Raw genomic sequence first — 16,646 nt, 5'->3', positions numbered from 1 at the left:
AGCTCTGTATTCATTTATAGGATTATTAAGGTCAGTGCACAGGATTTAGATGGTACTGTGCTCCTAGATCCTACTCTTATTAACCAGTGGTTTGCTGCTTACTACCGTGTCTTGTATACTTCTAGAGCCAGACAGGATACGTCTGATCTACTTCAATATCTAGATACTGTTGATCTCCAAATTTCTCTCAGATGATCAAAGAGTTAGGCTGGATAGTCTGATGTCTCTGGAAGAGGTTCAGCAGGCTATTGTAGATCTCCAATCTGGTAAGATCCCATGCCCCTATGGCCTACCAGTGTAATTCTCTGAGATGTATGCTGGATCCCTGTTCCCCCATCTTCATCAAACCTTGACTGCAGCCTTGGAGACTGGGTGTACTTCCTCTATCTATGTCAGGGGACCATAATAGTGGTCATCCTGAAACTCGGGAAGCACTGAATTCTGATGCAAGGTCCTGGAAAACAGACTGAGGAGTATTATCTCTGATTTGGTGCATGATGATTGGTTTTATGCCTGGAAAAAGCACCGTCAACATCCGGAGCCTTTTTACAAAAACCTCTGTGGCTGGTTCAACTGGGGGTTCTGTTGTGGTAGTGCCCCTAGATACATAAAAAGCCTTTGATGTGGTTGAATGAGAATTTCTGTGGGAGGTCCTATATAAGTTTGGCTTTGGCCCAGACTTTGTATCTTGGTTGAAATACTTGTGCAAGGCTACAGCAGCTCAAGTTTGCACCAATAACACTTTGTCACCCCCTTTTAGCTTACAGATTTACTAGACCGGGATGTCCCCTCTCCCCAGGACTATTTGGAACCTCTCACCTGTATGATCCAATGTATGCTGATGATCCCTTACTAAACCTTGGAGACTCTTCCTCATCCTTATGCTTTAGACATTGATACCTTTTGGTATTTACTTATCAAAATTAATTGGGACAAATCCATCCTTTTTCCTCTTGCCCCGCTTAAGCCAGTCTCTAAGTTTAAATATCTTGGCATGGCTTACCTTAGTTAATCAAGTCATCCCTATGTATTAACCTATGAAGTGAAAGGATATCCTAAGAAAAGTTTAGCTTATAAATTAATTTTTTCAGACTGCAATAGTAAAAAAATTATAATAAAATAAATATCCGTGAACAAATAAATCGAAATCATATTAATCATATAACAAAGTCATATCAATCATGTAAAGTCTAAAAAAAAAAAAAAAATATATATATATATATATATATATATATATATATATATATATATATATATATATATATATATATATGAGTGATAATGATGAAATAAATTCAAACGAAATCCACCCAGTGTATCTACCACTGAATAAACTGAATAAACTCACCAGAGCAATATGCTGATCATATTATAAACCAGCATAAACTATTTTCTGCTCTGGGAGCAATGATCTGTAGACAGTTGGGACAAAGCTTTGACTTGGAAAAAACGATCTCCACTACCCCTGGCGCAATACTCTGCAGGAGACTCTGTGACTCTGTAGATCCACTTCATTCATATACCATCCTTTTCATAGGGTATTGGAATGGCCACTCAGAATATACAAAGAACAGAAGGCTCATGGTGCAGTACCTCATAAAATCGTTGCTTTATTAAAACTAAACACACTTACAAGAAACGATGTCCCAGACGACACCAGCACACTCATAACCAGATGCAAGTAAACAGACCCAGCTTCATCGCACATGCGCTGTAGCGATCACTGAGAACGCGCTGACGTCACACCACTCAAGCCCCGCCCTACGCGTTTCATCATTCGACGCCCTCACGGAGCAGATGAGTGTGAGACATCCTACCCTCATTGTATATGCACTGCATTCGAGTCGTGACAGCTATCAGTGATCAAGGGTCATGTAACAAAACATGACACGCTAATGACAGATCGCTGCGCTCGACATATTATAAAGATATAGCATTCAAGAAACACATCACGGAGGCAAGGATAACATTAAATATATATAGACATATCAATGATAAAACATATGATAGCATATATTAATCCATAGCAATCCGCATTAGTCCAATTAAAGGGCCATGCCCCGCCAGTAAAGAAGGGCTCCACTCAAAAAAACAAATATATATATATATATATATATATATATATATATATATATATATATATATATATATATATATATAAAATAAAAAAATTATGGATATAGAAATTGATTGTAATTATCATTAATATTGTTCTGGCGCCACCTATATTTAATTAGTCACTAAAGTTTGGCTTCCCTGGTTAGATTCCAAAGACACGGTTGCTCCAGAATAATGCTTTGTTTCCATACCCAGGGTGCTGTACTATTACTGGCAAAGAGGTTTCTTGTGCACAATCCCCTCTGTACTCCTTTGTACTGCTATTGGTCTTGTTCTGTTTTATTCACCTCGTGATCATTCCTTGGTTCCCTTTTACATTAGCTTTGTCCCGGTGTATAGCCATGTTTGGCATGTTTCACTTGTCTGCTGGTTGCAATTGTATTGATTTGGAAGAGTTTAATAAACTTCCCTTTAAAAAAAAAAAAAAAAAAAAAAAAAATATCTGGCATGGAGATGCAACACAACCCTTCTCATTTCAAAGATGATTTCCCTTTCAGCAGCTATTTTACTGGAAATGTTCAGCCTGGATCTCTCTCTCTCTCTCTCCCCCCCCCCCCCCCTTCTTTGTTAAGGCAGATAAGACAGTCTCCTCTTATTTGGGCTGGGAGGACACCTAGCCAAATCTGTCCTGTCCTATACCTGGATAGGGGCAGTTTATCCCTGCTGATTTTTCTGACGTACTACTGGGTGTACTTTTCATTTTACAGTGTGCTGGTGGTTCTCCCAGCCCAGTGATCCTGCAGCAGTGATTGTAGAAGCTGCGTTGCTTGGCTATGATTAAGGTTTTTTACCGAAACGCGTAAGCTGCTGTAATTTGCACACTGTACCCTTTATTAATAAAGTACTTTTATCGGAAGAATAAGAACAAGTTGCTGGCTCTTCACCTTTCACTCTCATGCTTTGTCGGGCTCCTTTGCAGAACTCAGAAATTTACTATTTAGAAGTCCTATCCTGCTATTACTACTCTAACGAAAACAATTCTAGCAGTTTGGTGCCAGGCTAGGGCCAGATACGTAGCTAAGGACATTAACTCTCCACACACTCCCCTCTGGAGGAACCCTAACCTCCCTCACCCACCATAACAGACCTCTACCTGTGGGCTAGACATGGGATTTAAACAGTTCAGCATATAATGCAACTGGGTTTTTTCTTACTCTTTGATGTACTCAAGCGTACCTTTTCAGCTACCAAACTCCATGTTTTTTTGTTTCTTACAACTCCGGCATGCTGTGGGGGTTCAGTTTCCAAGGTCAATCATATGATCATCAAGCCCAGCTGAAAGTCTGCTCCTCCTAGATGACCTATTTAGGCCACTGTCTTCTTTATATTCCCAATTATAGGCTGTTACTATTTATTTATTTCAGGTACTTATATAGCGCCGTCAATTTATGCAGCGCTTTACATATATATTGTACATTCACATCAGTCCCTAACCCTCAAGGGGTGTACAATCTAAGGTCCCTAACTTACATTCATACATGCATGGCAGGATCCAATTAACCTACCAGCATGTCTTTGGAGTGTGGGAGGAAACCAGAGTACCCGGAGGAAACCCACGAAGGCACAGGGAGAACATGCAAACTCCAGGCAGGTGGTGCCATGGTTGGGATTCGAACCAATGACCCTAGTACTGCCAGGCGGAAGTGCTAACCATTTAGCCACTGTGCTCCCCCCCTGTTACTATACCTAGAATGATTTTTTTGCATGAAAAATGGTATACCACGTTTAGTATACTCCGAGATTGTCATTTATCTACCCCCACTTTTCCTGTGTCTGCCCAATGGATCCCTTTCCTATAACATCTTAGCACTGTTTTATATGTGTGATCCTGTGAGCTGCCTGCATTTTGTAGTTATAATACTATGATTCACCTTGGTGCCTCTGTACCTACTTGTTTATAAATCAATAAAAGATTTTTCACTGAAAAAAGAAAAGATTAGGTACATTTTAAATGCAATTCGTGTTAAGTACCAAAATTTGACCTGGTAATAGCCTTAACACCGCAATAAAACTGAGACAGGGAGAAGTACCACTAGGAGCCAATCAGAACTATTGTATGCAAATACACTTATAAGTAACATACTGACAGGAGGAGAGAACAGTCTGCTCAGCTTATCAGCATGTTGCTGCTTCTTCAGTGTCCAATCACAGGCTAGGGGTGTAGCCTAACTGCAATAGAATAACACCATGTCACTAGCCTGGCTGTGCTGCCTTGATGGCTGTGTAAATCTTAGGACTGGATAGATAGAAATATAAATTCTTTGGCAAAATAGGTTTTTCAGCTGTGCATGTCATTGTTTACTTATAGTTCAGCTCGGAGTTGTGGCACGGCCCCATTCACTTGAATTGAACATGGGGCATTATTTTTGTTTCGGTTGTGTAGCAAAGCATCATGGCTGTGGCATGTCCAGAAGCCTAAGGGGCCCGTCCAGGCGCCTAAGGGGCCCGTCCAGGCAAAGTCAAACTGTGGTTATTTTTAACACCTTCCCTTAAAGCTAGCCAAAGATGGTTTGAATCTCGGCCAGTTCAGACTAGCTGAGATTCAAACCATCTATGGGCAGGCTGATTGTACCCAAATTGGTCCATTGATCGATCAACTTGGGTACAACTAGTATGTTTTTTTTACATGCAATTATTGCCAGCCGCTAGCAATAATCACTGTGTTCTCCTGCCAGGGGCAGCTCCCTGCCCCCCCTTTCCTCCTCTGCCAGAAGAACACAGTTGCTTCATGGGAGGGATTCATCCATCAATGCTTACTGTGTTGATGGGGGATTTAGCTTGGTTACAGGAAAGAAAATAGCATAATCTGCCTTACCTGACCTTTTACGTGTGCGTAAATCCCAGAAAAGGTCCTCAGTTTGTAGTGGCCATAAATAGTTTGACACCAAGTACTTTCATTTCTTTGTAAATGTTTTGCCAATGAAATGTGGGACTAAAGAAGTTGTAGTTGTCAGGATACCCCTAAATAGTTATACAGTGCAGCACAATTCACAGGGGAGTAAATTCCTACAGTGGGGGACACACACTCTGCCAGAAGTTTCAATTCTAAAATAGAGGTTTCTGTACTGGGTTCAAGGAGTATGGCCTATGGGGAATTCTGTGTATTGTTTTCCAGAGGGTCTAGCCTTGTGTTCACAGGGCGGCAGCTGGATAGGCTTTCATATAACTTATTTCATTCCACTGTCTGGAACTGCCATGTGCCTCCAAGGGAAGCTAACTGGGGTTCTCCAGCAGGCAAAATTTCTGGATCACTCACTAGTTTAAGTGAGCATGTCTAAGTGGGGGTCAAGTTCAGGTCAGACCAGGTTAGGCTGGATGACACAGCAGCTTGGGCCTCTATCGCCTCCACCTGGTTCTGGAGGTCCATGTAAACTTCCAGAAGCCAGTGGGTGGGAGGGGTGGGGACCTAGATCTGCATATTCATGTGAGTGTGATCAATCCCAGGATGGAGGCCCTGGTAGTGTGGCAGACTGCCCCTGGATGTAAAGAGCCATCCTAGCAGGGGTCTGGAGTCGTGTGGGAGATGGATTACTGAAGCTGTTGCTGTGTAGCCTGGAAGGAGACCCCGGCAAGGGGGGCTACCTTCAGGCTGGAGGTTGCAGGAAAGGAAGCTGACAGAGAAGGCTCTACTACCTTACAGTCCACCAGGAAAGTACATCCTGCAAGCGGGGACAGAAACTGACTCAGTGAGAAGCCTGAACTCAGTTTACCCAGAGCTACAGGACACAAGGACAGTGTGAGTACCTCTACACCCCTGGGGCCAATAGGAGAGAGTGCTGCTGGATGCAATACTTAACCAGTTCTCCCTGGGACAGTGCTGTATGCCTATCTTGGAATCTCTTGCTCCAGAGTACTCTTCAAAGGACAGCCAGGTGGATGGGCATTTCCTAGCTGGGATCTGAAGAGCGTTCACTTAGACATGACTGTGCTATTGATTTAATAGGAGACTTTCCTATTGATTTATTAAGAGACTGTGCCACTGCAATTCAAGTTGGGCATGCCATATACCTATATAGTGCTACACAAAGTGGAATTCCAATCAAATTCTAACTAAGCCTAAATCTACTCTCATGCCCATTCTAAGACTATTCTATCTAACCTGCAAAAGAAAAGATGCTTATATTTACCTATCCTGAAGCTGCTCCGGTCCAATCACATGACCAGCTTCCAGCGCTGACTTCAGTGTAGAAAATGGACAGCTGACAGCGAATGCCCCATAGTAAACATATGGCTTTGCATCCAATGACGCTGCCTGTCCTCTACACTGAAGCCAACGCTGGGACTCAATCATGTAACCGGGCCAGGGTGGTTTCAGAATAGGTAAGTGTAGTCATCTTTTCTTTTTACAGGGTAGATAGAATAGGCTTAGAATTGGGGGTGGGAGTAGATTTAGGCTTAGTTACAATTTGACTGGAATTCCGCTTTAATTCATAATGTTTAATGAAGGTCTATAATGCCAAAAGTTCAGCTGAAAAGAACAGAAAATCGTGGAAGGTAGGATCATAGCCAGGGGCCCTTCATATACATCCACTCATATTGCAATACTTCCCCAAGTCTCACCTTTGAGCACATGGCCTTCTCTTTTTTTGAACTCACTTTCATGATTTTTCTCTTTTCAGTGCTCTAGTTTGCACACTTGTAGGTGCAGAGCTTTCTTTTTATGTACTCTGGTATGCAGATTTATAACATAATTCCAAAGTTTTTTCTCAAGTGCAGAGCTTTCCTTGAGGGCCGGTTCACACCACATGCAGTCCAGTGTGTTTTTGGGGTTTTTTCTGCATCAAAAACGCATAGATAGTAGGTTATATAGTTCACACCAGTGTGGTCATTTCCAGTGTGCTCCAGTTCCAGGAAAAAAAAAAGAACATGATGCATTTGATTGTAAGCTCGATCCTAGATTGTAAGCTCAAAAGAGCAGGGCCCTCGATCCCCTCATGTTTTGCATTGTATTGTTGTTGTTCTGTCACATGTTCTGTCCCCCTTTGTAATGTACAGCGCTGAGCAAACTATTGGCGCTTTATAAATACTGTATTATAATAATAATAATTTGTTTTTTGCACTAAACTGTAGTGGAATGCGATAAAACACATCAAATGCACACTGGAACACACGTCCTTATTTAAGGTGAAGAAGAAAGGGGGAAAAAATACACCGTAATGCAACAAAAATGCACCAGAACACATCAAAAACACACATGCAGAAACGCACCCAGACTGTGTTTATATGGTGTGAACCGCCCCATAATGTACTCTGTTATGCAGCTATATATGTTCATTTTGCAAAAAAAAAAATGTTTTCATATCTGCATTCTACAGCGAGACATAAGATGGAGCTATTTAAATTGTAAATAATAATAAGTTCCGAATCTTAATTATACATTCTTAGAAATAATCTGACATTTATGTTGTTTTTAATTTGAATCAGTTATGCATTCTGCTGAAAAGAAAATGAATAGACAAATGGGAGTCATGGCAAATTCGGACTGTTTTACTGTTTTGTTTTTGTTCTGCCCCAGGCATATCTTGGTTATAATAATGTTGCCACACTGACCTTTCTTGCTGCCATTGATGGATGGGAACTAAGCAGCACAGCGCGGACTGTAAGTTTTCCTTAAATTTGAAAGCAGCTTTTGTTTTTTGCTTTTATTACTGCTGCATGTAAACCCTACACGCGTTTTACTGCATCCATCACTGTTATTGTTTGTAATACCCAGTTTTACTAAAAAATATTTTGAGCACTTGCCGAGAACATGTAACCACTAAAGTGGCTCTATGGCAGGTACAGATAATGACATTGCAAATTAGGATTTTAAGTTAAAATCTTCATAGGGTGTTGAATGCAGACTTTGGTGAGCAAACCGGATCAAGACTGGTCACAATACGGCAATTATTGGTAATTCATTGATATAAAATCATTAGTTTTGCCAGGTAAAAATGATCATCGCTAGTGCATATACCACGGGCCTTATTATAGCATTGAAAATGGTCTTACAGATAAAAGTAACAATTATTGGGACATATTATCATACACAAAGTACTGGATGTACTCAGAGTGAGAAAAGTTAAATGAATATTCTTTGGGGGGTTAGCAAACATTCTTTGAGTGTTTCTACATTTGGAATACTCTTTCAGCATTCCAGATATGTCAGGTTTTCTCTAAACTACCCTTACTTGTAATATAATTGGAGACATTTTATGTTGTTTATTAAAATTATTTGGGGCGTTCTACAATAATAGGTGTCTGGAAAGCTTTGGACCAAGAGTTTGTCATTTTAGTTAATGCACCACTGCCCTCTAGTGTTTGTTTTTCATACTGTTACTAAATAGACAAAACGAAAACTGATGTACAATTAGAATTATTTGTGTCTGCAACTAAGAAACAACTATACTATGTAGAAGGTATATAGTTTAGCTAATCATACCAGTGTATAAAAAAAATATATTCTCTAGTAAAGAAAATTTAAAGTGCAAGTGTTTGTGTGTATAATATTATTATTATATAATATGGATATGATGATGGCTTGTTTTCTTATTAGGCGTAGTAAGCATATACCCATAGACACCAAAGATTGTGGGCCTACAGGCTGTAGAGGTAAATCTAGCCTTGCATATGGATACTGTGTTCTGATTGATTGCATTTGAAATGCAATGACCCTGTGAACAGCTTTGAACTGTTCTCTGTAGGGCTTAGAGAAGAAAATAAAGGCACAATTATTTTTATTATTAGCCATAATCCATGGATTTAGCAAATACAGGAGGCTAGAGACATACAGTGAATAAAAAAAGTCTACACACCCCTATTAAAATGTCAGGTTTATGTGATCTAAAAAAATGAGACAAAGCTAAATCATTTCAGAACTTTCTTGCAAAAACACTCCACATCTACTTAAAGGGATCTGTACATTAAATGACAACCTGTCATCCATTTAACATCAAGAGGATAGGAGCATAGAGGGAACAAAAGCCAAAACTATTAAAGCGAATAGATCATGACACTACCCTAATCATAAAGAATTATATATACATAAAAATAATATAAATTATATAAAATATGCAAACCAATAGATTTGCATATCCAACAGGCGGTGTCTGCACCAGGTGAAGCCCGTGGCAAGAGATATATCTAAAGTAAAGGGTAACCAAATAAATGCTAGCCCCACATGAACCAGCTCATTAGGAGACAGGTAAAACTGACGGCAAGAAGTTGACCACATAGATAATGTCCCAAATAGTACTTGAAGTGGCAGTCTGAGACACAAAGACAAATCAGTATAGACAACCATCCTTATCCCTTTATATGATACCTAATGGAGGGTAAAGCTCTAACCATGCATAGGCGGATCAAAGAAAACATTGCAGGGACAGATCACTATTAAGTCCTTTGGGGATAATAGATTCCAACAGAAAGATCCACATGCCTTCTTTCTGGAGGAGTATCTTATCTCTATCTCCTCTTCTTTCAGATAATTGTTATTTAAAAATAACCATACATTTTAACCCCTGAGTAGATCCACCATGTTCATCTCTGAAATGTATAGCCACTGGTAATTTGTCATCAGCAGTGGAAATGCTAGTAAGATGTTCACCCATCCGTTTTCTAAATTTCCTTCGCGTATTACCAATATAGATTTTGCCACAAGGGCATGTAATCTGATAGATGACAAACATAGAAGAGCAGTTAACAAATGAACGGATTTGGTATTTCTGAGTTTTATTCGAATTTTCAAAAATGTTTGTTTTTACCACATATTTACAGATGCTGCAATGTCCACAGGGGTACATGCCCACTGTTGGGTTAATAAAAGATATAAACTAGTGTTTTTGATGGGATTGTACTCACTGTGGACCAAGGCATCACCGATAGTTGGAGCTCTCCTGGCTATTATGTTGGGTCTAGGACCTAGAATTTCCTTTAGCCTACCATCCAACAGTAATATATGCCAATGTCTGTCCAATACAAATTGCAACCGATCCCAGTGGGTACCATATGTGGTAACAATATCTATTTTGTCTTCACAATTCTGTATGGATTTTGAGCATGCACCTTGCTTATTCAGGATATCCTCCCTACTTCGCTGCCATACCTTATGTTTGCCATCCCTAGCTACAGAGTTAGGGTACCCTCTGGCTTTAAATCTCTTACCTAAATGAATAGCTTCCTCATGAAATTCTCTAGGATCTGCGCAATTCCTCTGAATCTTAAGGAACTGTCCTGTGGGGATTCCTCTAATCGAATGCCAGGGGTGATGGCTGGTGGCATGAAGGAGGGCGTTGCCCACAGTTGGCTTTCTGAAAGTTTATGTGGTCAGTGTAGATGTAGACTTGCTAACTAGCAAGTCCAAGAACTCAATCTGATAAGGATCTACTTTATATGTAAGGAAAATGTTTTTAACATTCCTATTGAGTTCGATAATGAAATTCTCAAACTATTCCACAGTGCCCCTCCATACCACCAGCACATCATCGATGTACCGAACCCATAGTAGTACATGTAGGTCAAAGGCCACTTTAGTGTAGATGTATTCCCTTTCCCACCATCCTAAATGTAGACATGCATAAGATGGTGCACATGCAGCTCCCATTGCAACTTCTCTAGTTTGGCAGAAATACTTCTTATCAAAGATAAAGAAGTTGTTAATAAGTATCAATTCGAGTAATTCAACAAGAAACTCATTGAGGACCTGCCAATGGATTTTTATTTATTTCAGGTACTTGTATAGCGCCGGCAATTTACGCAGCGCTTTACATATATATTGTACATTCACATCAGTCCCTAACCCTCAAGGAGTGTACAATCTAAGGGCCCTAACTTACATTCATACATACACATGCTAGGGCTAATTTAAACAGGAGCCAATTAACCTACCAGCATGTCTTTGGAGTGTGGGAGGAAACTGGAGTACCTGGAGGAAACCCATGCAGGCACAGGGAGAACACTCAAGGCAGGTGGTGCTGTGGTTGGGATTTGAACCAACGACCCCAGTACTGCCAGGCCGAAGTGCTAACCATTTAGCCACTGTGCTGCCCAATGGATGGTGAATATCAACCCATTGGGCAACTGCATGTATCCCAGTCACAAGAGGGATGGATGAGTAAAAGGATTCGACATCTATACCAGCCAGAATACAATCCTCGGGAATAGATAGATCAGAATGTCTGCATAGAATATCGGTCAAGTCAAGGACAAAGGAGGGAAGTTCCTTCACAAGATATTTAATTCACTGATCAACATATTTACTTAATCGTTCCAGGGGACTATCTAGCCCAGAAACAATAGGTATTCCCGTAGGCTCGTTTGATGTCCTTATGTACTTTAGGAGTGACATAGAATGTAACTCCACATGGAGGTATTGGTATTCTTTCTTTTTTGGTGAGCAGTCCCACTTCATATGCTCTATCAATCCGATAGTTAATTTAACCAACAAGATTCGGGAAGGGGTTACTACTACATTTTTCATAACAGGCTGTATCAAGTAGTTGTTTTAGATTTCATCCATGTAATCTTTGTCCTGCCATATAACAAAATTACTTCCTTTATCACTAGGTTTAACAATACATCCAGGTAACTTTCCCAATTCCTTCAGGGCTAGTCATTTCCCCGACATCAAATTACCTGTAGTCTGTTCAATTCATTCACAATCATTTGCTGGTATCTCAACAGTCACTGACTAAAGAAGTAGTTAGCGATATCTAATTGTACCAAAACTAGGGATTAAAGTGGATTTGTTGGCTAGACCTGAAGGAGTTTGGGTTCAAGGAGGTTGGAGTCAATCCAAGTATTCGCCTCAAGGAAATTGATAATCTCTTCCTCATTAAGGCCGTATGCCCCCCGCTAGGGGTTGTTGGGTTTTCACAGGGTCTGTTCTTTTACCAAAGAACATCAATTTAAAATTCACACGTCTTAAAAATAGACATGTATCTTTATAGATCTCAAATATATTGCCCTTGTGGCATGGTGAAAAGTCGAGGCTTTTATAGAGTAATGATAGATGATCAGGTCCCAGTGGGAAAGCAGTCAAATTAATGGCATTTAGGTTTCCTCTTTTCAATTAGTATTCCGTTTGTTGTCCTGGGAAATAAAGATTTGCATATTGGATTAATTCTGATCCTTCCGTTCTGTAGTTCCGCATTTTTCTATATCTTTTTCACTTTCTCTTCTTGTTCCTTCCTGTTCCTCTCTATTCACTCCACCCTGAGGTGTCCCTAAAAAAGAGACCGATTTTATTGGTGTTTTTAACTGAGCCAGAGCGACTTCTATCTTTACTGTGCCTGCCAAATCTGTTCCTCGATCTACTTCTACCTCTCCACCCGCGTAAATCAAAGATCTGGCCGCTCTCAAAATCAGCAAGATCCCTTTGGAACTTTTTTTTGTTTCCCTGCTTTTTGTTCTTTTTGAAACTCTTGAAACTCTTTCCATAGTCCATTATTAAATTTGCTAAATTCCCCAAGGTCTTGATGCTCAACAATTAATTTAATACTGTTCTGCAACTGCTCTTCTAGCTCAGCTAGTTGTATTTTTTCTTCCTCTATATTAGGTTTTACTAAAAATAATCCATGTTTGACCGCTTCCTCTTTCCATCTATTGAGAAAGCAGTCATTATGTAGATGTTCCGCTGGGATAACTCTTTCACGTAATCCACGTGGAATCAACTTTGATTCCATATATACCTCAAGGGAAATAATATTCCACTTTCTTTTAAGATGTTTAAGAGTTAAATTACTGTGCTTCCTAAATAGCTGTTTAAATTCATTCTGTCTTACTGATGTATTCTGTTCATTCCTACAGAATACTGCTCTAATTTCATTATCAACTTTATCATCTATACGAAAAGCCACGAATGACACCAAGTACGGACAGCGCCAGCAAAGATAAATGGGTATCACCTATAAATACATATCACCCATAACGGGTATCCACAGATACAAGGTATTGCCTCCTATCGTCTACTTCCCATCAACTCAAAAGGTCATGGGCAGGGAACTCCCTCCCATCTCTCCCGATAACCGTGGGGTAACAAGGGAAGGGTGTGAGGGGAGAGGCAAAGGGGATATAAAGGAGGGGGAGGAGGCAGGGGAGGGGAGAAGGGAAAAGGCACCAAGGGAGGTGGGGGAGACACCCCACTCCCTTAAAAATCACTGGATGACACAGTGAGGGGCCGAAACCCAGGGAATGGCGCACATGCACACAGGATAGTGTCAATATCTCCGATGTAAAGGAATCAAAACAAAAGTGGACTCAACCACAAGCTAGAGATGCAAAGACCAAAGGCATAATATAAAAAAACGGGGAAAGGGGGGGGGGGGAAGGAAAGCTGGGGAGTCCACATACAGTGTTTAGAGTATAGATGAGGTGCCACCAGAGTATCTAGAAGGGTGCCACCTAGCCAACTATCAAAAAACAAAGGAAAAAAAGAAAATAGGCTGCACACCTAGTAGGCTAACTTCAAAGTTTATTGTACACCAATCACAAAAACAGACATCGGAGTTACGACATACAATCCAACAACACGTGGGGCGCCACCCCCTGGAAAAAAAGGGACCCTCCAATACAGACATAAAGGATGGAACAATATCCACTGGGACTATCCTACCCCGATGGTGAACCTCTATGAGCCAACCACTCCCAACCACCCACCAAACCCCCCAAAAGATTGTATTCTAGCTGGTATAGATGTTGAATTTCTTAACTTGTCCATCCCTCATGCGACTGGGATACACGCAGTTGCTCAATGTATTGATGTTCGCCATCCATTGGCAGGTCCTCATTATGGGTTTCTTGTTGAATTACGCAAATTGATACTTACTTAAAACTTCTTTATCTTTGATAAGAAGTATTTCCGCCAAATTAGAGGAGTTGCAATGGGAGCTGCATGTGCACCATCTTATGCATGTCTACATTTAGGATGGTGGGAAAGGGAAGACGTCTACACCAAAGTGGCCTTTGACCTACATGTACTACTATGGGTTCGGTACATCGATGATGTGCTGGTGGTATGGAGGGGCACTGTGGAAAAGTTTGAGAATTTCATTATTGAACTCAATAGGAAGGATGAAACCTTTTCCTTACATATAAAGTAGATCCTTATCAGATTGAGTTCTTGGACTTGCTAGTTAGCAAGTCTACATCTACACTGACCACAAAAACTTTCAGAAAGCCAACAGCGGACAATGCCCTCCTTCATGCCAACAGCCATCACCCCTGGCATTTGATTAGAGGGACCCCACAGGACAGTTCGTTAGGATTGGGAGGAATTGCTCGGATCCTAGAGAATTTCATGAGAAAACTATCCATTTAGGTAATAGATTTAAAGCCAGAGGATACCCTAACTCTGTAGTTAAGGATGGCAAATATAAGGCATGGCATCGAAGTAGGGAGGATGTCCTAAATAAGCAAGGTGCATGCCCAAAATCCATACAGAATCGTGAAGACAAAAGAAGCGTTACCACATATGGTATCCACTGGGATCGGTTGTGATCTGTATTGGACAGACATTGGCATTTATTATTGTTGGGTGGTAGGCTAAAGGTAATTCTAGGTCCTAGGCCCAATTTAATAGCCAGGAGACCTCCAACTATTGGTGATTCCTTGGTCCACAGTGAGTACATTCCCACCAAAAAAATGAACACTAGTTTATCTGTTATTATGCCAACAGTGGGCATGTACCCATGTGGACATTGCAGCATCTGTAAATATGTGGTAAAAACTAAAATTTTTGAAAATTCGAATAAAACTCAGAAATACCAAATCAGTTCATTTGTTAACTGCTCTTCTAGCTTTGTCATCTATCAAATTATATGCCCTTGTGGCAAAATCTATATTGGTAATACGCAAAAGGAATTTAGAAAACGGATGGGTGAACATCTTACTAGCATTTCCACTGCTGATGACAAATCACCAGTGGCTATACATTTCAGAGATGAACATGGTGGATCTACTGAGTGGTTAAAATGTATGGTTATTTTTAAATTACAATTATCTGAAAGAAGAGGAGATAGAGATAAGATACTCCTCTAGAAAGAAGGCATGTGGATCTTTCTGTTGGAATCTATTATCCCCAAAGGACTTAATAGTGGTCTGTCCCTGCAGTGTTTTCTTTGATCCGCCTATGCTTGGTTAGCGCTCTAACCTCCATTAGGTCTCATATAAAGGGATAAGGATGGTTGTCTATACTGATTTCTGTGTATCATAGACTGCCACTTCAAGTACTATTTGGGACATTATGTGGTCAACCAGGGGCAGACTGACAACTCATGGGGCCCCTGGGCAATATGGGATCATGGGGCCCCTGTGTCCTCAAAACTCAAAAAAGCCTATGAAAAAGGTACCAGGGGCATCTCATGGGGCCCCCTACTGACCCTGGGCCCTCGGGCAGTGCCCAAGTTTCCAAATGGTCAGTCCACCTCTGTGGTCAACTTCTTGCCGGGAGTCTCACCCAACTGTTTCCTAATGAGCTGGTTCATGTGGGGTATGTATTGCTATCTCTTACCATGGACAGCGCCTGTTGGATATGCATATCTATTGGTTTACAATTTTATAGAATTTATATTATATTATTATTTTTATGTATATACACCCTGTTCCAAATTATGCAAATTATTTTTTTCTCATTTACCTAAATAATTGATGTAAATAACAGTCAGCATAATTCTCATGTTATCAACTATTAAGAGTACAATTCAAATTTTATTGAACAAACCTCCTAATGATAACAGTATTTTTTTTTAACATAAAAAACTTACAATGCACTGTTCCAAATTATTACGGACCGTAAGTTTCAAAACACTTTTTATAGGTTGTAAAGAACTGAAAATTGTCATTTGTTGTGTTTGCAGCATATTTACTGAAATCAAAAGCTATTTCAATCAAACTTTTTACAACATTTTAACTTTTTAAACATTTGAACAGGTCACGTTACATTTTAACATAGGACCCCTTATTTGATAGCAGCTTCACAAGTCTTGCATCCATTGAACTTGTGAGTTTTTGGACAGTTTCTGCTTGAATTTGTTTGCAAGATGTCAGAATAGCCTCCCAGAGCCGCTGTTTGGATGTAATTTGCCTCCCACCCTCATAGATCTTTTGCTTGAGGATGCTCCAAAGGTTCTCAATAGGATTGAGGTCAGGGGAGGATGGAGGCCACACCATGACTTTCTCTCCTTTTATCCCCATAGCAGCCATTGATGCAGAGGTATTCTTTGCAGCATGAGATGGTGCATTGCCATGCATGAAGATGATTTTATTACGAAAGCATAGTTCTTCCTTCTGTACCAGGGAAGAAAGTGGTCAGTCATAAACTTCACATACTTTGCAGAGGTCATCTTTACACCTTCGGGGACCCTAAAGGGGCCGACCAGCTCTGTTCCCATGATTCTGGCCCAAAACATGACTCCACCACTGCCTTGCTGACGTCGCAGCCTTGTTGGAACAGGGTAGCTGTCCACCAACCATCCACTACTCCACCCATCTGGACCATCCAGGGTTGCACGGCACTCATCAGTGAACAGGACTGTTTGAAAATTAGTCTTTAT

General features: G+C 40.5%; 1 protein-coding gene across 2 annotated transcripts in view; it reads left to right on the top strand.

Moving 5' to 3' along the window:
* ACOT12 (acyl-CoA thioesterase 12) overlaps positions 1-16,646 on the top strand; it is a 131,717-nt gene that overhangs the window by 66,771 nt on the left and 48,300 nt on the right. For both annotated transcript variants that reach the window (XM_089693228.1, XM_089693227.1), the window contains one exon: positions 7,634-7,717. In XM_089693228.1, coding sequence (XP_089549354.1) covers positions 7,634-7,717 — 84 coding nt within the window. The remainder of the gene's footprint in view (positions 1-7,633; positions 7,718-16,646) is intronic.

The sequence above is a fragment of the Staurois parvus genome, unplaced genomic scaffold, assembly GCF_062004578.1.
Source record: "Staurois parvus isolate SC_StPar_1 unplaced genomic scaffold, SC_StPar_1.0 ptg000618l, whole genome shotgun sequence".
In the NCBI taxonomy this organism is placed as follows: Eukaryota; Metazoa; Chordata; class Amphibia; order Anura; family Ranidae; genus Staurois; species Staurois parvus.
Note: the sequence above shows the minus strand (reverse complement) of the source record. Positions and strands in the feature narration are given on the sequence as shown.